A 24,367-nucleotide genomic window follows, 5' to 3' on the forward strand; every position below is an offset into this window, starting at 1 on the left:
CAAAGGGATGGTTAAGATTGACTTTGGGTGGTTATTGCTCAAACAGTTTAGGATTTAGGGGCAAAAAAGGGGGGAAACAAGGGTTTCCTGCTTAACAATGGTTAATGGAAAATTTAAAAGCAGTGTAAGGGAAGTAATCCAAACACATTTAAAGTAATATGTTCATGATGTTTAGTCTTTTCAATAGTCATGATAGTCGTCTGGCGCTAAAAGGCCGATAACTTAATTTAAAAATTTTATATTTTCGGAGACGGTCAATTTCCAGAATTGCATGCTTTATCATCACCATTTTTCTTTGGCCATGGATAACGACACTATTGCTGCATTCTTTGACAATAAGGTATATTTAACAAGACAGTATTATCAATGTGCTATCGTGATATCAACATATGTAAGCAATGTTAGATACCTGAAAACATGATTTTGTACAAGTTCACTTTTCGGCATTTCTGGGCGGCAAAGCAGATCAAATTCCTGATTATTTTTACTACAGCATTCTGATTTTTATTAATTGCTACATATTACCACTTTTTTAAATCAATTTTTGTTTATATTATCAACAAATGAGACATTGTAAGAGTTTACTTAACATGATCACTAGTCATGCTAGTTCAAGTTGTCGTTCTTAGTGTATAGTTTGTTCCAAAAACAGTGTTTGTTTCTTGGGCTTAAATTAAAATATTGTTTGTTTGCCCTTTACAGACCGACCCTATAAATTCGTTCCGCCTGAAAATCTTTTATTTGTATTTACCAGCAAGATTTTATTTTATTTCATTTTTTCGTTCCTACCAAAAATCTTATATTTGTATTTCCCGCTCAAAACATTTTTACTGGAATCTTCGGGTTTTATCTTTAACGTATAAGGTCCGGTCCATTTGGTATCACCTGAGCGTGATGTTGAACGCTTCCTGAAATCATGATATGACGTACGTTACTCTGTACCTTTATACTTAAAGAGCAGGGTTCATTTACAAAAAAGTTCGTTTGATACAAAATTATCAATGTGTGTACAAACTAATTTGTAAACGGACGTTGTGTTCTATGTAGGGATTGCCTTTTGTGATCCGCAGATCTGGATGATTATGTTAATGATGCCGATATATTATTTATATCTGAAATGAACCAAAAGTGACAAAACCCTGTAAAGTGGAGAATATCTGGCAGTAAAATCGCCAAGTTTTCCATACAGATCATTTATAAATGTGATGTAAAATACGTGACAATTGAGTTTTAAGTCTTGTAGCATTTTTATTGGAAACCACTTTTAGGCACACACTAATTTTTTAACCCTCTATGGACTTTTTCTACTTGTAATGTATGACTTCCCGGACATATCTTACCAGTACAAAGTTATCTCTTACAGAAAACCTTTAGGTATTAAAAGTGTACAAGGTACGTAGTACAGAATGTGAGCGCAAGTTCAAACTCTTCAAGTTCCAGGCATATAAACGTTAAAGATATGCGACACAGGTCTATATTTTGATATTTGAAAACAAAATTGTAGGCATATGAATTAGCTTCACATTCTACGTGATTTTTTTTTTCAAAACTAATAGTCCCAGAAAACTTATTTGCAAAAACAAAACGGACCAAAATGACGTTCTGCAGATTTTGTATCTATAAGGCCAACTAAAATTAATTAGTAGATTTTCATCCAAATTTTTGAAAAAAATGGGGCGGGTGGGAGGATTTTATTTTTTAAATTTTATTTCATATGAAACCTTGTCACGTGTTATTCATTTATGCAAGTGTAATAATAAGCTTATATCATGTAAATACATCCATAAGGTATCGTGTATAAGACAATAACAATCAAAACCAAGGAGTAACCAAAGACTCATAAAACAAAAAGACATTTACATCAACAGTTTCAAATAATAAGTAGGAAACAACATGAACTCCACTAAAAACCAGGAGTGAAATCAAGTGCTCTGGAAGGGTAAGCATTTCCTGCATGGCATACGACACCCGTCATGTTATTTATTTGTTCAGTTCGGTAATGATGGAAGGTTGTTATGACTGAGGACGAATATCACTAAGATATGATTTCTGACACACTTTTGTCATAATGGCCAATCAGCTCATGATGGCAACCAAAAAAATTGCTTCAGTGATGACCTAAATTTGATTGGTTCATAGTCCTGTCTTATCATCTTTTGAGAAATCAGTAGTCCTCGTTCAACAAAATCAATGTACTTTGAGCTAGCTCTAGAGTAACGTATCAATCGAGACATATACTCCATATACTGGTATGTTATAGTAAACAGCAGAAATGTAGAGAAATGCTCTCTTCAGTTGAAAACTCAAACAGCGTTGAAATAATAGGGTTGGTCCGTAATATGCAAGATGCAAATATAATTACAATGTGAACATAAAGTTGTTTAATGACTCTATCGAGGGTATTGGGACAGAAGGTGTTTGCTGTTTTTTCTACAAAAAACGAAAGGCATTGCTAAATCTAAATCTAAGAGCTTGCTATAAATTAATAAATTAAAAATACGTATGTTTGTGTCGATTTTCTGAACTCAATATACGGTCAGCAATCTAAAATGTTCATGCTTGTGTAAATTTTATTATTCCAGTCAAATGTGTTCCACGATTCTTACGCTTTTGGGTTTCATTCACAGTCCAAATTTCTTGACACAAAGTCATTGTATAAATAAAATAACTCCAAGGTGTTTTACTCGTTTACTCACAAATATTTGTGTCATTTGTGACATACCGTGCGATTTGCATTCTTGGACACAGTGTATTACTCGTAACCCGAATATTTCACGTCCTTCTCGTAATCAATCTCCATTCTCGGTAGATGATGTTGTCCTCATAGATCAGCAGAATATATCGACTTAATCATTCAGTAAGAATTAATACTCTAAGAAATACGAAAACCGAAATTTGAAACAGGAAGTTTTATTTGAATCGAAATTATCGACAGCTACCGGTAACGGAAATGAACAAAATCCGAAAATCGTATTTTTTTCAAAAATAACAAAAAATAGTGGCGGGAAGATTTAGAGGGACGGGCGGGGATGAAAATCTATCAATTAATTTTAATTGGCCTAAAATAAAATATTATACCTACCTGCCTACCCATAACAAATAATATACTGAGCCAAGTTATTTTAATTGGGAAAAAAATAAAATATTTCTACCTACCTACCTACCCTGTTTCAAAACATAGGGTCGGAAAAGGGCAAACAAACAATATTTTAATTTAGGCCTTGTACAGTTTGTCAGTTGTTTATTAACAATAAATTTGTCTCAACTAAAAAACATGTTAGCTTCAGTGTGTGTGTTTTTTTTTAATTAGTAATTGTTTCTAAATACATTTGCCAGACAGGATTATAGGTAATTGTTATGTCCCTTGTTTAAAAAAATATAAGTTGCTTGTTTCTATATTTAACGATTTACATGATACATGTACTTCTTTAGTACATATTTGATAAATTGAATAGATATTGCTTTTTTGAATTCATTTGTTAAACATGTTAAAGATATTTATTTATATTCTAAAGTTTATTATTTGCATTGTTGCTATAAATAATTTATGACCTTCGTTGAGACACTTTATCATTATATAACATGTATACATTGTAAGTGGTTTGGAATTATATCATTCATTTATTTATAACCTTTGTTGAGAGACTTAATCATTTTATATAAGTGGTTTGGAATTTAATATTAAATTAAATTATTGAACTGCACTAAAATCTCCCTATGACATGTATTAGGTTAGTGCATTGTACTTATTGAATAAATTATATATTGTTTTCATTGTTTTTTTGGTTTTTATTTTATTTAGATGGCGCTTTTATATTAAGCGACCATCGTGTCCTTATAGATCACTTCACAAACTAGAACAAGCTGTGGTCTGCATCCCCTGCAGAATTGCTCCTGCTACATACATGACCCCACCCCCTTTTCGTTTATGGCTATCAGTGAAATATGTTTATTTTTTTAACACATTTTGTTTTTAACTCGTATGCATATTTTTACTGTCAACAAACTATATATCCTCAACGCACACAAGAACAATACAAAATATCTTTTCACAAATTTGTTGTCAAAATAATAAAAATTAATGTACTCCTTCAATAAATATTCTTGCAAAAATTCGAAAAAGAATCAGACTTTCATACACTCAATTTTTGAATGTTTCAATGTCTTAAATTGTTTACCTATTTATTTGATGGAGCCCTTATTTATACCCTATAATGAATCTTTAAAAAAAAAAAATCCACAAATATCACATAGCAAATCAATGTTTAGGTTTTTTTCTATTAAAGTTTACTTTGCGGTACAAAGTGAGAAGCTAATTATAAAACATGGGTAAGCAAAATAAATACCTAGAAGTTGTTTTAAAAAATAGACTATAGTTGATGAGATACTCCTCATGTAACACGATTGATCTCTCCTGTGATTAAAACATATTGAGATTGAGACTGTATTGTCTCCCTTTGATAACAGCAAGTACCAAAAGCACAATTATTTCTTATGTGATTTTTTTTATTGGTTAACAAAAGTAAAATAAAAGAAAAAGGATAATACTTTCAATTTCGACGTCTCACAAAAGCATTTTTACCTGTAATTATAATTTTACATTAAAAACCCAAATTTAGATGAAAAGGCTACAATGTTGTGTATGTTTGGATTTACCTCCCTTTATACATTTCTTTTAAATTTAATATGTATAAAAGAAATGTTGTATTGTCTTCTTTATTTTTAGAAATTACTATTAAAGGAACATTAATTTTAGCCATGATTATGTAGATCATTTTCTATTTTAAGACTTATATGATGTATTAAAATTGGTAATTATGGTTGCAAACTCCATTGGAAATTTGAATTGAGATTATGACCATATTTTGAGGGAAAGAATTTTTTTGGGGGAAAAAGAGGGGGGGGTTAAAAAAGTGGAGGTGGCGATTTTTTCTCATTTTTCTTTCGGGGAGGGGGGGATCAATATGCAACAGCATAATGTATTGCACAAAAGCTAAAAAAAGGGGGGTAATTTTTTTTTATTTTTTTTGGGGGGGGGGGGTCAATTCGCAACAGCATAGTGTATTGCACAAAAGCAAAAAATATAAATTCAACTCATATGACCAATTCTTAGTTCTTTGACTACAGTTATTCTGTGTCAAAAACCTATTATGTGTCAAATATTTAATTACAATCCAAATTCAGATCTGTATCAAGGGCGAATATTGTGTCCATTTTTGCCCCAACTGTTCAGGGTTGGACCTCTGTGGTCATATCCAGCTGTGCTCAGCGAAGCATTTTATCATTTATTATTCATATGCAATTTATTTTTGTTTATAAACATTTTTCATATGATAGATATGTTGTCTTGACATAATGATTATAAAATGATGTGATCATTAGTGGAAAAATATTTTTCACATATTTTTAATAATTTTTTTTTCAATTAGAAAATAAATAGTTGAAAATAAATTTTTTTCATCTCTACTTCCTTTAAATGTTTAACCTTTTTTTTTTTTTATACTCTATAGCTAACTGTTAGAGTATAATAAAGAAAAGTTAAGCATTTAAAGAAAGTAGAGATGAAAAAAAATAATTTTAGAGTCTTACATCAACCACACTTCAACAACCTACTGTGTGAGGACTGTATAGCAAGTCAAGGTCCTTAAAAAAAAATATTTAAGTCCTTGCAATAATATATAAAGCTGTACAAATATATACACACTAAACATTTTGTAACTCCAAATTCAGACCTGTATCAAGCTTGGATATTATGTCCATTTTTGCCCCAACTGTTCAGGGTTGCACCTCTGTGGGCTTATCCAGCTGCGCTCAGCGAAGCAGTTTATTGTATATATATTAACCATGTTAACTTGAAGATAAAATTGAGAAAGGAAATGGGGAATGTGTCAAAGCGACAACAACCCAACCATAGAGCAGACAACAGCCGAAGGCCACCAATGGGTCTTCAATGTAACGAGAAACTCCCACACCCGAGGCGTCCTTCAGCTGGCCCCTTAAAAAATATGTATACTAGTACAGTGATAATGGACGTCATACTAAACTTTGAATTATACACAAGAAACTAAAATTAAAAATCATACAAGACTAACAAAGGCCAGAGGCTCCTGACTTGGGACAGGCGCAAAATTGCGACGGGGTTAAACATGTTTATGATATCTCAACCCTCCCCCTATAACTCATTGTACCTCTAGCCAATGTAGAAAAGTAAACGCATAACAATACGCACATTAAAATTCAGTTCAAGAGAAGTCTGAGTCCGATTTCAGAAGACATGGAAGATGTAACAAAATAAAATAAATAAAATGACAATAAAACATAAATAACAACAGACTACTAGCAGTTAACTGACTTGCCAGCTCCAGACCTCAATTTAACTGATTGAAAGATTATATGTCTTCATCATATGAATATCAGGCACAATCCCTCCCAATAACAATTTTTCTGAAAATTTAAACTGGCTGTTCAGTGTTTAGTTTTCAATGTGTTTTTGTGGAGTGTGGTTTTCTAGTTCTTTCAGCTGGTCATTGACTTGCGATTTTGATTGCTAGTTCTGTATATATATATATACTGGAGGTGTGCCTAGATTGACAGAAGTTATAAATACAGATATAAATGCATTTTTGTAAACATTGTATAGGAATATTGTTTAGCAAAATTAGCCAAATAAACCAAACTTGGCCACAATCATCATTGGGGTATCTAGTTTAAAAGATGTGTCCGGTGACCCGGCCAACCATCCAAGATGGCCGCCATGGCTAAAAATAGAACATAGGGGTAAAATGCAGTTTTTGGCTTATAACTCAAAAACCAAAGCATTTAGAGCAAATCTGACATGGGGGTAGAATTGTTAAACAGGTGAAGATCTATCTGCCCTGAAATTTTCAGATGAATCGGTTAACCTGTTGTTGGGTTGCTGCCCCTGAATTAGTAATTTTAAGGAAATTTTGCTGTTTTTGGTTATTATCTTGAATATTATTATGGATAGAGATAAACAGCAAACAGCAATAATGTTCAGCAAAGTAAGATGTACAAATAAGTCAACATGACTGAAATGGTCAGTTGCCCCTTTAGGAGTTATTGCCCTTTATATTCAATTTTAAACCGGATTTTTGGGACAAAAATGTCGGTTATTGATTTGGGGATGTACGTCGGGCGGGCGGGCGGGCGGCAATCAAATGTTGTCTGTACATTAACTCATGAACCGTTAAACCAAAGCTTTTAAAATTTTAATATGTTATTACTGACAACTATACGAAGGTCAAGTTCAATAATGGCGATTTTGACTTTTACCGTTCAGGAGTTATGGTTCTTGAAAGATTTAAAAATGGAGTTTCCAGTCGTGTGCATGCATTTACGCATGAACTGTTCTACCAAAGCTTCCCAAATTTTAATATGTTGTTACTAATGACAGAATGGAGGTCAAGTTCAATAATGACGAATTTGACTTTTACGGTTCAGGAGTTATGGTTCTTGAAAGATTGAAAAATGGAGTTTCCAGTCGTGTCCGTGCATTTATGCATGAACTGTTCTACCAAAGCTTCCGAAATTTTAATTTGTTGTTACTGATGACAAAATGGAGGTCAAGTTCAATAATGACCATTTTGACTTTTACGGTTCAGGCAAGGACGTATATTAGTTATACGTCCTTGGGTTCAGGAGTTACATGTATGGTTCTTGAAAGATTGAAAAATGTTGTTTCCCGTCGTGTCCGTGCATTTTCTCATGAACCATTCAACCAAAGCTTTTGAAATTTTAATATGTTGTTACTGATGACAAAATAGAGGTCAAGTTCAATAATGACGATTTTGACTTTTACCGTTCAGGAGTTATGGTTCTTGAAAGATCGTAAAATGGCGTTTCCATTCACGTTGTTGCATTTACTCATGAACCATTCAATCTAAGCTTTTCAAATTTTAATATGTTGATACTGATGACAAAATGGAGGTAAAATTTGATATTGACGATTTTCACTTTCACCATTCATCAGTAATGGTTCTTGTGATATTGCCAGGACACAAATAAATGTTAATAAATCCGGTTTGCTGTCGTTGTGACAGCCTCTTGTTAACCATTTTTCGTAAATCTTAGTAATATTTTACAAAAATCTTCTCCTCTGAAACTACTGGGCCAAATTAATCCAAACTTGGCCACAATCATCTTTTGGGTTAGTAGTTTGAAAAATGTGTCCGGTGACCAGGCCATCAAACTAAGATGGCCGCCATGGCTAAAAATAGAACATGGGGTAAAATGCAGTTTTTGGCTTATTAACTCAAAACCCAAAGCATTTAGAGCAAATCTGACATGGGTTAAATTGTTTATCAGTTCAAGATCTATCTGCCCTGAAATTTTCAGTTGAATCGGACAACCCGTTGTTGGGTTGCTGGCCCTGAATTAGTAATTTTAAGGAAATTTTGCTCTTTTTGGATATTATCTTGAATATTATTATAGATAGAGATAAACTATAAACAGCAATAATGTTCACCAAAGTAAGATTTATAAATAAGTCAACATGACTGAAATGGTCAGTTGACCCCTTTAGGAGTTATTGCCCTTTATAGTCAATTTTTAACCATTTTTGTCGAGCCTGCAACTTTTGTTGCAGAAAGCTCGACATAGGGATAGTGATCCGGCGGCTACGGCGGCGGCGGCGGCGGCGTTAGCTAACTTCTTAAAAGCTTTATATTTTAGAAGGTGGAAGACCTGGATGCTTCATACTTTGTATATAGATGCCTCATGTTACGAAGTTTCCGTCAGTCACATGTCCAATGTCCTTGACCTCATTTTAATGGTTCAGTGACCACTTGAAAAAAAAGTTCAAATTTTTTGTAATGTTGAATTCTCTCTTATTATAAGTAATAGGATAACTATATTTGCTATGTGCGTACCTTGCAAGGTTCTCATGTCTGTCAGACAGTTTTCACTTGACCTCGACCTCATTTCATGGATCGGTGAACAAGGTTAAGTTTTGGTGGTCAAGTCCATATCTCAGATACTATAAGCAATAGGGCTAGTATATTCAGTGTATGGAAGGACTGTAAGGTGTACATGTCCAACTGGCAGGTGTCATCTGACCTTGACCTCATTTTCATGGTTCAGTGGTTATAGTTAAATTTTTGTGTTTTGGTCTGATTTTCTCATACTATATGCAATAGGTCTACTATATTTGTTGTATGGAACGATTGTAAGGTGTACATGTCTAGCGGGCAGATGTCATGTGACCTTGACCTCATTTTCATGGTTCAGTGGTCAAAGTTAAATTTTTGTGTTTTGGTCTGTTTTTCTCATACTATATGCAATAGGTCTACTATATTTGTTGTATGGAACGATTGTAAGGTGTACATGTCTAGCGGGCAGATGTCATGTGACCTTGACCTCATTTTCATGGTTCAGTGGTCAAAGTTAAATTTTTGTGTTTTGGTCTGTTTTTCTCATACTATATGCAATAGGTCTACTATATTTGTTGTATGGAACGATTGTAAGGTGTACATGTCTAGCAGGCAGATGTCATGTGACCTTGACCTCATTTTCATGGTTCAGTGGTCAAAGTTAAATTTTTGAGTTTTGGTCTTTTTATCTAATACTATATGCCATAGGTCAACTATATTTGGTGTATGGAAATATTTTATGATCTTTATGTCAGTCGCACAGGTTTTATTTGACCGTGCTCTCATTTTCACGGTTCATTGCACAGTGTTAAGTTTTTGTGTTTTGGTCTATTTTTCTTAAACTATAAGTAATAGGTCAACTATATATGTTGTATAGAAGCATTGTTAGCTGTACATGTCTGCCTGGTATGGTTCATCTGACCTTGACCTCATTTTCAAGGTTCATTGGTCTATGTTTAGTTATCTTGGTTAATGTTAAGTTTATGTGACAGTTGTTATAAAGATTAGCTTGATACTAAGGACTATCAACATAATATCAATGATTAGTATAGAAGGCGAGACATTTCAGCGTGTGCACTCTTGTTCAAAAATCTTAGTAATCTTTTACAAAAATCTTCTCCTCTGAAACTACTTGGTCAAATTAATCCAAACTTGGCCACAATCATCTTTTGGGTTAGTAGTTTGAAAAATGTGTCCGGTGACCCGGCCATCCAACCAAGATGGCCACCATAGCTAAAAATAGAACATGGGGTAAAATGCAGTTTTTGTCTTATAACTCAAAACCGAAAGCATTTAGAGCAAATCTGACATTGGGTAAAATTGTTTATCAGGTCAACATTTATCTGCTCTGAAATTTTAAGATGAATCGGACAACCCGTTGTTGGGTTGCTGACCCTGAATTGTTAGTTTTAACTTTTATCTTGAATATTATTATTGATAGAGATAAACTGTAAACAACAGAACAACAATAATGTTCAGCAATAAGTAAGATTTACAAATAAGTCAACATGACCGAAATGGTCAATTGACCCCCGTAGGAGATATTGTTCTTTATAGTCAATTTTTAACCGGATTTTTGTGACAAAAATGTCGGTTATTGATTTGGGGATGTACGTCGGGCAGTCGGGCGGGCGGGTGGGCGGCAATCAAATGTTGTCCGTGCATTAACTCATGAACCGTTCAACCAAAGCTTTTAAAATTTTAATATGTTGTTACTGACAACTAAATGAAGGTCAAGTTCAATAATGGCGATTTTGACTTTTACCGTTCAGGAGTTATGGTTCTTGAAAGATTGAAAAATGGATTTTCCAGTCGTGTCCGTGCATTTACGCATGAACTGTTCTACCAAAGCTTCCCAAATTTTAATATGTTGTTACTGATGACAAAATGGAGGCCAAGTTCAATAATGACGATTTTGACTTTTACTGTTCAGGAGTTATGGTTCTTGAAAGATTGAGAAATGGAATTTCCAGTGGTGTCCGTGCATTTACGCATGAACTGTTCTACCAAAGCTTCCCAAATTTTAATATGTTGTTACTGATGACAAAATGGAGGTCAAGTTCAATAATGACCATTTTGACTTTTACCGTTCAGGAGTTATGGTCCTTGAAAGATTGAAAAATGGATTTTCCAGTCGTGTCTGTGCATTTTCTCATGAACCATTCAACCAAAGCTTTTAAAATTTTAATATGTTGTTACTGACAACTAAATTAAGGTCAAGTTCAAAAATGAAGATTTTGACTTTAACTGTTCAGGAGTTATGGTTCTTGAAAGATCGTAAAATGACGTTTCCATTCACCTTGTTGCATTTACTCATGAACCATTCAATCTAAGCTTTTCAAATTTTAATATGTTGATACTGATGACAAAATGGAAGTCAAATTTGATATTGACCATTTTCACTTTCACCATTCATCAGTAATGGTTCTTGTGATATTGCCAGGACACAAATAAATGTTAATAAATCCGGTTTGCTGTCGTTGTGACATCCTCTTGTTAACAATTTTCATAAAATTTGTAAAATTTTACTAACATTTTCCACTGAAACTAATGAGCCAAGTTCATTATAGATAGAGATAATTTTAAGCAGCAAGAATGTTCAATAAAGTAAGATGTACAAACACATCACCATCACCAAAACACAATTTTGTCATGAATCCATCTGCTTCCTTTAATATTCACATAGACCAAGGTGAGCGACACAGGCTCTTTAGAGCCTCTAGTTTTTCTTCACACAAGTACAGCTTTTTTAGATTTCTTTGGGTTTAATTTGAAGGTCTGTGGTAACATGACATCATCATGAGCTTTTTGTGGACAAGTACAAGTGGTAAGGGGTCTTTACTTATTCAATGAGCCCCCAAATTTTTTTTGCAGAAATAGTTAGCATTAGGGGTTTCTTTACATACATGAGATCATTTTTTGGGACAAAGAATGTCATTACCATTGTACAATGTTGTATGTTAGATTGATTAGATAGTTTATTTATTTTCTAAGCAAAGGTCATGAATTGTTTTAATTTTCTGACCCCGAAAAAGCACAAAAAGGTAATTAAATTGATTATGTAAGGGGACATAATTCATACATGCGAACCAGCTAACTTCAAATATTTAACTTAATAGAGATATATATTCTAGTCCATGCATGTATTGTCAAAATATTTAAAAATTATTTTACCTCTTTTTCATGATTTGGTACTTAATTTTTTATACGACTGCAAAAATTGAAAATTTTTTGGTCGTATATTGGTATGACGTTGCCGTCGTCGTCTGCTTCGTCGTCGTCGTCCGAAAACTTTAAGTTTTCGCACTCCAACTTGAGTAAAAGTGAATAAAAATCTATGAAATTTTAACACAAGGTTTATGACCACAAAAGGAAGGTTGTGATTGATTTTGGGAGTTTTGGTCCCAACATTTTTGTCGAGCCTGCAACTTTTGTTGCAGAAAGCTCGACATACATGTAGGGATAGTGATCCGGCGATGGCTACGGCGGCGGCGTTAGCTCACTTCTTAAAAGCTTTATATTTTAGAAGGTGGAAGACCTGGATGCTTCATACTTTGTATATAGATGCTTCATGTTACGAAGTTTCCGTCAGTCACATGTCCAATGTCCTTGACCTCATTTTCATGGTTCAGTGACCACTTGTAAAAAAAGTTCAAATTTTTTGTAATGTTGAATTCTCTCTTATTATAAGTAATAGGATAACTATATTTGATATGTGCGTACCTTGCAAGGTCCTCGTGTCTGTCAGACAGTTTTCACTTGACCTCGACCTCATTTCATGGATCAGTGAACAAGGTTAAGTTTTGGTGGTCAAGTCCATTTCTCAGATACTATAAGCAATAGGGCTAGTATATTCGGTGTATGGAAGGACTGTAAAGTGTACATGTCCAACTGGCAGGTGTCATCTGACCTTAACCTCATTTTCATGGTTCAGTGGTTATAGTTAAATTTTTGTGTTTTGGTCTGTTTTTCTCATACCATATGCAATAGCTCTACTATATTTGTTGTATGGAATGATTGTTAAGTGTACATGTCTAGCGGGCAGATGTCATGTGACCTTGACCTCATTTTCATGGTTCAGTGGTCAAAGTTAAGTTTTTGAGTTTTGGTCTTTTTATCTAATGCTATATGCCATAGGTCAACTATATTTGGTGTATGGAAATATTTTATGTCAGTCGAGCAGGTTTTATTTAACCGTGACCTCATTTTCACGGTTCATTGCACAGTGTTAAGTTTTTGTGTTTTGGTCTATTTTTCTTAAACTATAAGTAATGTGTCAACTATATATTTTGTATAGAAGCATTGTTAGCTGTACCTGTCTGCCTGGCATGGTTCATCTGACCTTAACCTCTATTTCAAGGTTCATTGGTCTTTGTTTAGTTATCTTGGTTAATGTTAAGTTTATGTGACAGTTGTAATAAAGCTTAGCTTTATACTTAGGACTATCAACATAATATCAATGATTAGTATAGAAGGCGAGACATTTCAGCGTGTGCACTCTTGTAGGAATTAGGGGCCAAAAAGGGCTCAAATAAGCATTTTCTTGGTTTGCGTACTATAACTTTAGTTTAAGTAATTAGAAATCTATTAAATTTTGACACAAGGTTTCTGACCATAAAAGGAAGGTTGGGATTGATTTTGGGAGTTTTGGTTCCAACAGTTTAGGAATAAGGGGCCAAAAAAGGGCCCAAATAAGCATTATTCTTGGTTTTCACACAATAATTTTAGTATAAGTAAATAGAAATCAATGAAATTTAAACACAAGGTTTATGACCACAAAAGGAAGGTTGGGATTGATTTTGGGAGTTGAGGTCCCAACAGTTTAGGAATTAGGGGCCAAAAAGGGGCCCAAATAAGCATTATTCTTGGTTTTCGCACCTTAACTTTAGTATAAGTAAATAGAAATCTATGAAATTTAAACACAAGGTTTATGACCATAAAAGGAAGGTTGGGTTTGATTTTGGGGCCCAAAGGGTCCAAAATTGAACTTTGTTTGATTTCATCAAAAATTGAATAATTGGGGTTCTTTGATATGCCGAAACTAACTGTGTAAGTAGATTCTTAATTTTTGGTCCCGTTTTCAAATTGGTCTACATTAAGGTCCAAAGGGTCCAAAATAAAACTTAGTTTGATTTTAACAAAAATTCAACCCTTGGGGTTCTTTGATATGCTGAATCTAAAATTGTACTTAGATTTTTATACGACCGCAAAATTTGAAAAATTTTTCGTCGTATATTGCTATCACGTTGGCGTCTGCGTCGTCGTCGTCGTCGTCGTCGTCGTCGTCGTCGTCCGGCGTCCGAATACTTTTAGTTTTCGCACTCTAACTTTAGTAAAAGTGAATGGAAATCTATGAAATTTTAACACAAGGTTTATGACCACAAAAGGAAGGTTGGTATTGATTTTGGGAGTTTTGGTCCCAACATTTTAGGAATTAGGGGCCAAAAAGGGCCCAAATAAGCATTTTCTTGGTTTTCGCACTATAACTTTAGTTTAAGTTAATAGAAATCTATGAAATTTTGACACAAGGTTTATGACCACAAAAGGAAGGTTGGGATTGATTTTGGGGGTTTTGGTTCCAACAGTTTAGGAATTAAGGGCCAAAAAAGGGCCCAAATAAGCATTATTCTTGGTTTTCGCACAATAACTTTAGTATAAGTAAATAGAAATCAATGAAATTTTAGCACAAGGTTTATGACCACAAAAGGAAGGTTGGGATTGATTTTTGGAGTTGAGGTCACAACAGTTTATGAATTAGGGGCCAAAAAGGGGCCCAAATAAGCATTATTTTTGGTTTTTGCACCATAACTTTAGTATAAGTAAATAGAAATCTATGAAATTTAAACACAAGGTTTATGACCATAAAAGGAAGGTTGGGTTTGATTTTGGGAGTTTTGGTCCTAACAGTTTAGGAATAAGGGGCCCAAAGGGTCCAAAATTGAACTTTGTGTGATTTCATCAAAAATTGAATAATTGGGGTTCTTTGATATGACGAATCTAACTATGTATGTAGATTCTTAATTTTTGGTCCCGTTTTCAAATTGGTCTACATTAAGGTCCAAAGGGTCCAAAATTAAACTTAGTTTGATTTTAACAAGAATTGAATCCTTGGGGTTCTTTGATATGCTGAATTTAAAAATGTACTTAGATTTTTAATTATTGGCCTAGTTTTCAAGTTGGTCCAAATGGGGGTCCAAAATTAAACTTTGTTTGATTTCATCAAAAATTGAATAAATGGGTTCTTTGATATGCCAAATCTAACTGTGTATGTAGATTCTTAATTTTTGGTCCAGTTTTCAAATTGGTCTACATTAAGGTCCAAAGGGTCCAAAATTAAACTAAGTTTGATTTTAACAAAAATTAAATTCTTGGGCTTATTTGATATGCTTTATCTAAATATGTACTTTGATTTTTGATTATGGGCCCAGTTTTCAAGTTGATCCAAATCAGGATTCCATATCAAGTATTGTGCAATAGCAAGAAATTTTCAATTGCACAGTATTGCACAATAGCAAGAAATATCTAATTGCACAATATTGTGCAATAGCAATTAATTTTCAATTGGAGTTATCTTTCTTTGTATAGAATAGTAGTTGATAATATATGTTGGAAATTTGCCAGACATGACTATGATGTCATTTTCTATTTTTATTTGCCAATAACTTTATGTAAATAACTTCATTGGAAATTTGCCAATATAAAATGTTGCTGATGAAGCTTTTTTTCCTTATCTTATCTAAAATGTTTTAGATAATGTATGTTGGAAATTTGCCAGACATGACTATGATGTCATTTTCTATTTTTATTTGCCAATATAAAATGTTGCTGATGAAGTTTTTTTTATTGTTTTATACAATAAACAATGTATATTCACTTTTACTACCAACCAATCTTTACCATTCAGTGATAACAAGCACTTTATTTTACATTTTAATATTTTATGATGTATTTAAAAGAGTAGTTATTGTTGCAAACTGCATTAGAAATTTGAATTGATATCAGTTTTGGAAAAAGGGAAACGGGGATGTGAAAAAAGGGGGGGGGGGGGGGTTTAAATTTTTCTCATTTCAGATTTCATAAATAAAAAGAAAATTTCTTCAAACATTTTTTTGAGAGGATTAATATTCAACAGCATAGTGAATTGCTCAAAGGCAAAAAAAAACTTTTAAGTTCATTAGACCACATTCATTATGTGTCAGAAACCTATGCTGTGTCAACTATTTAATTTTAGATTTAAATAAGAAGAAATCTTTAATTGATTTGTAAAATCTTGACATTTGTTTTGTGTAAAAAAAACCATGTAATGTCAAAAATTTGATCACAATCCAAATTCAGAGCTGTATCACGCTTGAATGTTTTGTCCATACTTGCCCCAACTGTTCAGGGTTCGACCTCTGCGGTCGTATAAAGCTGCGCCCTGCGGAGCACCTGGTTGATTATTGGCCCAGTTTTCAAGTTGGTCCAAATCAGGTCCAAAATTAAACTTTGTTTGATTTCATCAAAAATTGAATAATTGGTGTTCTTTGATATGCCAAATCTAACTGTGTATGTAGATTCTTAATTTTTGGTCCTGTTTTCAAATTGGTCTACATTGAAGTCCAAAGGGTCCAAAATTAAACTAAGTTTGATTTTAACAAAAATTGAATTCATGGGGTTTTTTTGATATGCTGAATCTAAACATGTACTTAGATTTTTGATTATGGGCCCAGTTTTCAAGTTGGTTCAAATCAGGATCCAAAATTAATATATTTTAAGTATTGTGCAATAGCAAGAATTTTTCAATTGCACAGTATTCAGCAATAGCAAGAAATCTTCAATTGCACAGTATTCAGCAATAGCAAGAAATCTTCAATTGCACAGAATTGTGCAATAGCAAGAAATTTTCAATTGCACAGTATTGCGCAATAGCAAGAAATCTTCAATTGCACAGTATTGTGCAATAGCAAATATTTTCAATTGCACATGTGGTATTGCGCAATAGCAAGAAATATCTTATTGCACAATATTGTGCAATAGCAAGGTTTTTCAATTGGAGTTATCTTTCTCTTTCTTTGTCCAGAATAGTAGTTGAATCAACTTAAATCATTGGTTTATACAATATACAATGTATATTCACTTTTACTACCAACTGATAAATTAAAACAATCTTTACCATTCAGTGATTAAACAAGCACTTTATTTTACATTTTAATATTTTATGATGTATTTAAATGAGTAGTTATTGTTGCAAACTCCATTATAAATTTGAATTGAGATCAGTTTTGGAAAAGGGAAAGGGGGATGTGAAAAAAAAAATGGGGGGAGGGTTAAATTTTTCTCATTTCAGATTTCATAAATGGAAAGAAAATTTCTTCAAACATTTTTGAGAGGATTAATATTCAACAGCATAGTGAATTGCTCAAAGGCAAACAAAATATTTTAAGTTCATTAGACCACATTCATTCTGTGTCAGAAACCTATGCTGTGTCAACTATTTAATCACAATCCAAATTTAGAGCTGAACCAGCTTGAATGTTGTGTCCATACTTGCCCCAACCGTTCAGGGTTCAACCTCTGCGGTCGTATAAAGCTGCACCCTGCGGAGCATCTGGTTGTATCATGTTTCTTTCAGTCAGAATAACTAGAAATAAGAGTTGACAATCCAATTTTCTTCCTGAATCAACATATTTTACTTCCGTGCTGATTTAAAACATTATTTATTGGGTTTTTGTTCACTCCTTTAGCATGTTAAGTAAAACTGGTAAGATGAAAAAAAATGTAAACTGCTAGCTGGGGCAAATTGTTGGGTAGTAGATTGTTCTTTGGTTGGAATTGTTTTGTCACGTTTGGGACTACTTTATCTCTTAACTCAATGTAACTGACAACACCGTTTTGATTTTGTTCATACAGTATCAGTTGATCTATGGTTAAGAAAATTCAGTAGTCTGTTGTCTTAAATCCAAGCAGGACTGTAAAATGTATGATACTAGAACACACCTGTGATATGACTGAATTAAAGTACATACCGTAATGCCTTTAGCTGATGTTTAGTCTGGAGTTTTAGTATTTGTATTGTCATCTGATAAAGTCATGCTGATTGTAAGGTGATTAGATGAACAGTTTTAAAATAAAATTGAGAATGAAAATGAGGAATGAGTCAAAGAGACAACATCCCAAAAAGAGCATTTTTCTCTGTTTCAAGATCTATCTGTTTGGGCCCATCCTAATTTTCTTACTAAAACTGGGAAGGCAAATGCTCACATTAAATCTGTACTGTACAGTGCACATGCTTAATGTCCGCCTTTACATCATAACCCTTGGTAGTGCTATCATTAAAGGAGGAATATATATACAGAACATGCATAAAGATACATACATACAACCTGAAACTACATGTACATATGACACATGCTATAGACAACTTTCAAGTTCGATGCATTTCCGTCAAAACTCTGGTTTTAGTGAACATCATTTGTGCATTTAGGTGCATCACCACTTCCGTTCCAATGTTGAGGGAGTGGTTGGAAAACTATCATACTATAATTGCACGAATTATTCGGCAAATTAAATTCTCATAATTGAAAATCAGCACTGCTGTAATTAGGTACTTACGAAACAAACATTATTTCTAGTTTATATTGCACAATGACGATCACGTAGACGCTTGATGAACGTTAATTGTGCAGGGATACAGGCAATCCCCTCTATCTGGTAAATGACATCATAAAGGCGCGCATAATTGACAATTTTTTTCAGTTGACGTATGAGCTCGAAAATAGTCTATTGGTTTCGGTATTGGATTCGACCCATAACTTGTTAACTATTGGTAATACTAATTATTTGGAAAACAAAAGGGCCTGGAATGGTGTAATTTTTAATCAACAGTATTGTCCTGTTTTAGTTATATATAAAGTTGAATTCTTTGATTCTTCATTTTTATACGACCGCAAAATTTTTGCGGTCGTATATTGGTATCACGTCGTCATCAGTGTCGTCTGAAGACGGATGGTTTCCGGATAATAACTTAAGTATTAGAATATAGAAATCAATAAAATTTTAACACAATGTTTATAACCACAAAAGGAAGCTTGGGATTGGTTTTGGGGGTTATGGTCCCTAAGGTTTAGAATTAGGGGCCCAAAGGGCCCAAAACAAGCATTTATCTAGTGTCAGTACAAAAAGTTGTGTATAAGTATTTCAATTGTTATGAAATCGTCCCAGGTGACAATGTTTAATACCATAAGTAGAAGGTTGGGATATGTTTTGTGGGTTATGGGGCAAAAAGTCTAGGAATAAAGGTCCAAAAAGGTGCCAAAAACAAGCATTTTTGTAGTTTCAAGAAAATAAATTGGAGTTATCTTTCTTTGTCCAGAATGGTTGTTGAATCACCTAAAACCAATGCTTTATGAAATCTTTGAAAATTGGAGTTATCTTTCTTGTCCAGAATAGTAGTCGAATCAACTTAAATCAATGCTATATATACAATAATCATTAAGAATTAATAATAATCATTGTAATAAATTGCTTATAATTACACTGCTCTCATAGGGCGTTCCTGATTGACAATAAAAATATTGTATTGTATTGTATTGTACAATATATAATGCAATATTCACTTTACTACCAACTGATAAATTAAAGCAGTCTTTACCATTTAGTGATTATAAGCACTTTGATTACCATTCTAGCGTTATGCCCCTTTACAAATGGAAAAATTGAAAAATTTGTTAGTTTCTGTTCTCTTAACTTAAGTTTGTCTCAACTAAATTTAATGAAATGTGTATATAATGCTTATTACCTCTAAACTCAGTTTAAGTTTTGGCAGCTTCACTTTTACAGTTCTAGAGTTATGTCCTTTTATAACGTTATATGGTAGCGGGGGGCATCATCTGTGTCCCTTTGGACACATTCCCCATTTATTTTTTCAGAAGTTACTATAAATTAATATTAATTTTAACCATGACTGCATGACATTTTATATTTTAATATTTTATGATGTATTCAAATGGGTATTTATCATGTTGATTGTTGCAAACTCCGTTAGAAATTTGAATTGAGATCATTGTTTGAATAAGAGTTCATTAGACCACATTCATTCTGTGACAGCAACCTATGCTGTGTCAACTATTTAATCACAATCCAAATTCAGAGCTGTATCCAGCTTGAATGTTGTGTCCATACTATCCCCAACCGTTCAGGGTTCGACCTCTGAGGTCGTATAAAGCTGCGCCCTGCGGAGCATCTGGTTGCGTCATGCGGCTAACAAATTGGACCTTGTTATTTAAGTATTGTAGATGTACACATACAATACAATATTGTTCCTCGTACATTTACACAGCAGGAGCGAAAACACTCTTATCAATATTCTAAATAAGGAAATGTAGCTTATTTCTCTGTTGATAATTAAGGTTTTGCTATTTTGAATTATCATTTGTAGAATATTTTTTTTTTCAGGACCACATGGACCACTTATTAAGAATGGTATAGGTTTCAATTGTAAATAGAAAGATAATTCGAATGATGGCACCCCTCTTGGAAGAAGAAGAGAATTATGTACGCTTAGCTCTGTTATTGAAAGGAGTGTCACCAAGAGCAGTCCGTTCCTACTTTGATAGAGAATTTCCACCTACTCATTTACCTTCAACACTGAATACAAACTACAACACTCTTAAGGATTTAAAATTAAAGAGAGTTTTGAACCAGGCTCAATGGAATCTGTTGTTTCCAAGAAATGGTATGTTTATACATGTTATATGGCTAAGAAAACCCCAATGCAATGAATTTAAGTTTAACATGTTAACATGGATTCAAGCGTCATTGATGAGTCTTTTGTAGACAAAACCCGCGTCTGGCGTATATATAAAATTTAGTCCTGGTATCTATGATGAGTTTGCCCCCTGGCCCCCCTTTTTTCAGAAAAATTTTGGTTGGTTATATAGGAAATCACTGAAGCGTGACGGAATCAGCCCCCCCCCCCTTTTAGGCATTTAGTGGGCCCCTCTTATGAAAATTTATAGATCCACCACTGTGGAGAGTATATGTGTAATTGAATTCACCTCAAAATGTTGCTACTTTCTTCTTCTTCATCTTCATCCTATGGTAATATACTGTTGCATATATGGTATATTTAAAAATGTTATCTCAGTTTAAACAAAATAATTATCTAGTGCAAGAAAAATGATTCACCATTTTCTACATTTGAAAATGCCTGTAACAAGTCAGGAATACGACAGTTGTTGTCCATTTCTTTTTTATGTGTTTTGTCATTTGATTTTGCCATGTGATTAGGGATTTTCCGATATGAGTTCAGTATTTTTGTGATTTTACATTTTAATTTCAATATTTTTGATGTTATAGGTGTACCTGATTCTATTACATCTGATGTGACAAATGAACTTAGTTCAAATATTTTTGATGTTATCGGTGTACCCGATTTTATTACTTTTGATGTTATAGATGTTATTAATCATAATTCTTTCGATGTTATAGGTGTTCCCGTTTCCACAACATTTGATGTAACATTGATGATTTGCTTGATCAGAAACCTGACATCTGTTACTCAGCCAATCAATGGCTTTGACAGACTACCACCATCAGTGGAAACAACTCCAGGAGCTGATTTAGCAAGGATTAAATGGTACAGAAATATATTAGCCCATCATGATAGTAACAAAATGGCCACTGGTGATTTCAATACAGCATGGAGTAATATATCTGATGTAAGTGTTACATGACTTTAGTATCAGTGATTTTATATATCACTTACAGGTTATGAAGGGCCCAGGGGATCTACTGCAAGTGAACATGTTAATTTACGTTGCCTTTTTAGCTCACCTGACCTGAAAGGTCAAGTGAGCTTTTCTCATCACTTGGCGTCCGTCGTCCGTCGTCCTGCGTCCGTCGTCCGTAAACATTTACAAAAATCTTCTCCTCTGAAACTACTGGGCCAAATTCTACCAAACTTGGCCCCAATCATCCTTGGGATATCTAGTTTAAAAAATGTGTGGCGTGACCCGTCAAACCAACCAAGATGGCCGCCATGGCTAAAAATAGAACATAGGGGGTAAAATGCAGTTTTTGGCTTATAACTCAAAAACCAAAGCATTTAGAGCAAATCTGACATGGGGTAAAATTGTTTATCAGGTGAAGATCTATCTGCCCTGAAATTTTCAGACGAATCGGATAACCTGTTGTTGGGTTGCTGCCCCTGAAATGGTTATTTTAAGGAAATTTTGCAGTTTTTGGTTATTATCTTGAATACTATTATAGATAGAGATAAACTGTAAACAGCAATAATGTTCAGCAGAGTAAGACCTACAAATAAGTCAACATGACCAAAATTGCCAGTCGACCCCTTAAGGAGTTATTGCCCTTTATAGTCAATTTTTAACAACTTTTCATCATTTTTTGCAACTTTTCTAAAAATCTTCTTCTCTAAAACTACTTTGCCAAATTTAATCAAACTTGGCGACAATTATCATTGTGGTTTATAGTTTAAAAAATGTGTCGGATGACCCAGCCTACCAAACAAAATGGCCGACATGGCTAAAATTAGAACATAGTGGTAAAATGCAGTTTTTGCTTTATATCTTTGAAACCAAGACATTTAGGGCAAATCTTTCAAGATTTTAATGTCCATCAGAATAAGATATATCCCCTCACAAATTTTCAGTTGAATCGGACAACCTGTTGTTGGGTTGCTGCCCTTAAATTGGTTATTTTAAGAAAATTTTGCAGTTTTTGGTTATTATCTTGAATACTATTATAGATAGAGATAAACTGTAAACAGCAATAATGTTCAGCAAAGTAAGATCTACAAATAAGTCAGCATGATCAAAATTGTTAGAGGACCCCCTAAGGAGTTATTGCCCTTTAGAGTCAATATTAAACAACTTTTCTTCATTTTTGTAACTTGTATAAAAATCTTTTCTAAAACTACTTGGCCAAATTTAACCAAACTTGGGAACAATCATAATACTAGGGTATCTATTTTTAAAAAGAGTGTCTAATGACCCCGCCTACCAACAAAGATGGCCGACATCAGTAAACACATTAACAGGTGAGCGACACAGGCTCTTGAGAGCCTCTAGTTTCAAAATCATTGATCCAACATGTATTTGTTTTATCTCACAATTTTAAATGAACAAGATATAGGGATGCAGTGTATGAGCTTTCCATATCTCATGCCTCAGTGACTTCAAATGTTAATTTTTCTAATAAGATGGGTGTGAGATTCATTAATGAAAAAGTCTGTTAACCTTAATTTTGAGTTATATGGAGTTTTGATTGAATACTATTCTTTTTCAAAATATTTTTGTAGGCAGTAAGTAGACTGGGTGGTCAGCCAATGAATCAAGAGTGCCAAGAGTTAAAGGTGAAAATCTTAGATCAGTCAAATCAGGAAATTATGTTGGAAATCAAACAATCACAGGAAACGATAAAAGAATTAGGACAAACAGTGGATATTTTGGGGACAAAGCACTCAGAAGTGACGGAAAATCTTAGGAAGTTACAAGTTTCCCACATTACTTTACAGACTGAACACTCAGAGGTGACAGGAAATCTGAGGAAGTTACAAGATTCCCACATTACTTTACAGACTGAGCATACGGAAGTCACAGAACTATTGAAAGACCCAATACCGTGGAACATCAGAGGTACATTATACTCATTTAGACAAAGGTTGTAGAGTTATATAGCTAAGAATGTGAAACAAGGGAATTAACCTTCAATATTTACTATATTTCTTGTATTTTGGGTTTTTATCTCCCCTGACCTAAAGCATCAAAGGAGCTATTGTTGTCACTTGGTGTCAGTTGGTGTTGTCTGTTGTCAGGTAAAGTGTAAAACATTCTACTCTAAAATTAACAACTGGGCTAGTTGTCATAGATGTAAGTTTTGTTTTATCTTAAAGTCTGTTCTCTCTAAACTTTTCTTGAAAAATCTTCTGTTAAACTGTTCAATTGATTGAAACTAAAGTTTAAAATTGAGAAAGGAAATGGGGAATGTGTCAAAGCGACAACAACCCGACCATAGAGAAGACAACAACCAAAGGCCACCAATGGTTCTTCAATGTAGCGAGAAACTCCCACACCTGTAGGTGTCTTTCAGCTGGCCCCTTAAAAATATGTATACTAGTACAGTGATAATAGACGTCATACTAAACTCTGAATTATGCACAAGAAACTTAAATTAAAAATTGTCTGTTCATGTATCATGTGTAAAGGATGTCAACTATATAGTTTGAAATTTTCCTCCAGTCTGAGCAATCAACATGGCCACTATGGCTATAAAAATATAACATAGGGGGAACACTACAGTTTTGATGAGTATCTGGAAAACAAGAGCCAGTTGAGATAAACTGAAAGGGGAAATATAGTTAGCATATCAAACTCTATCTACCCTGAATATTTTAGAAAAATCTGTCCTATTTATAATTTACTTTCCCAATCCTGAATTGTTGATTTTTGTCGAACCTATGATTTCTGTCGCAGAAAGCT

The 24,367-nt window shown here is 33.7% G+C and overlaps 1 protein-coding gene across 2 annotated transcripts in view; it reads left to right on the top strand.

The window, feature by feature from the left end:
* The window catches only part of LOC143076668 (uncharacterized), a 32,637-nt gene that overhangs the window by 1,347 nt on the left and 6,923 nt on the right, over window positions 1–24,367 (top strand). The window contains exons 1-4 of one of the 2 annotated variants that reach the window (XM_076252508.1): window positions 231–340; window positions 20,322–20,601; window positions 21,357–21,586; window positions 23,188–23,524. In XM_076252508.1, the coding sequence (XP_076108623.1) occupies window positions 20,385–20,601; window positions 21,357–21,586; window positions 23,188–23,524 (784 nt within the window). In that variant the 5' untranslated portion in view covers window positions 231–340; window positions 20,322–20,384. Of the gene's footprint in view, window positions 1–230; window positions 341–20,321; window positions 20,602–21,356; window positions 21,587–23,187; window positions 23,525–24,367 lie in introns of those variants that run through there. The other variant, XM_076252507.1, reaches the window with a different exon arrangement.

Source organism: Mytilus galloprovincialis, chromosome 5 (genome assembly GCF_965363235.1).
Source record: "Mytilus galloprovincialis chromosome 5, xbMytGall1.hap1.1, whole genome shotgun sequence".
NCBI lineage: Eukaryota > Metazoa > Mollusca > Bivalvia > Mytilida > Mytilidae > Mytilus > Mytilus galloprovincialis.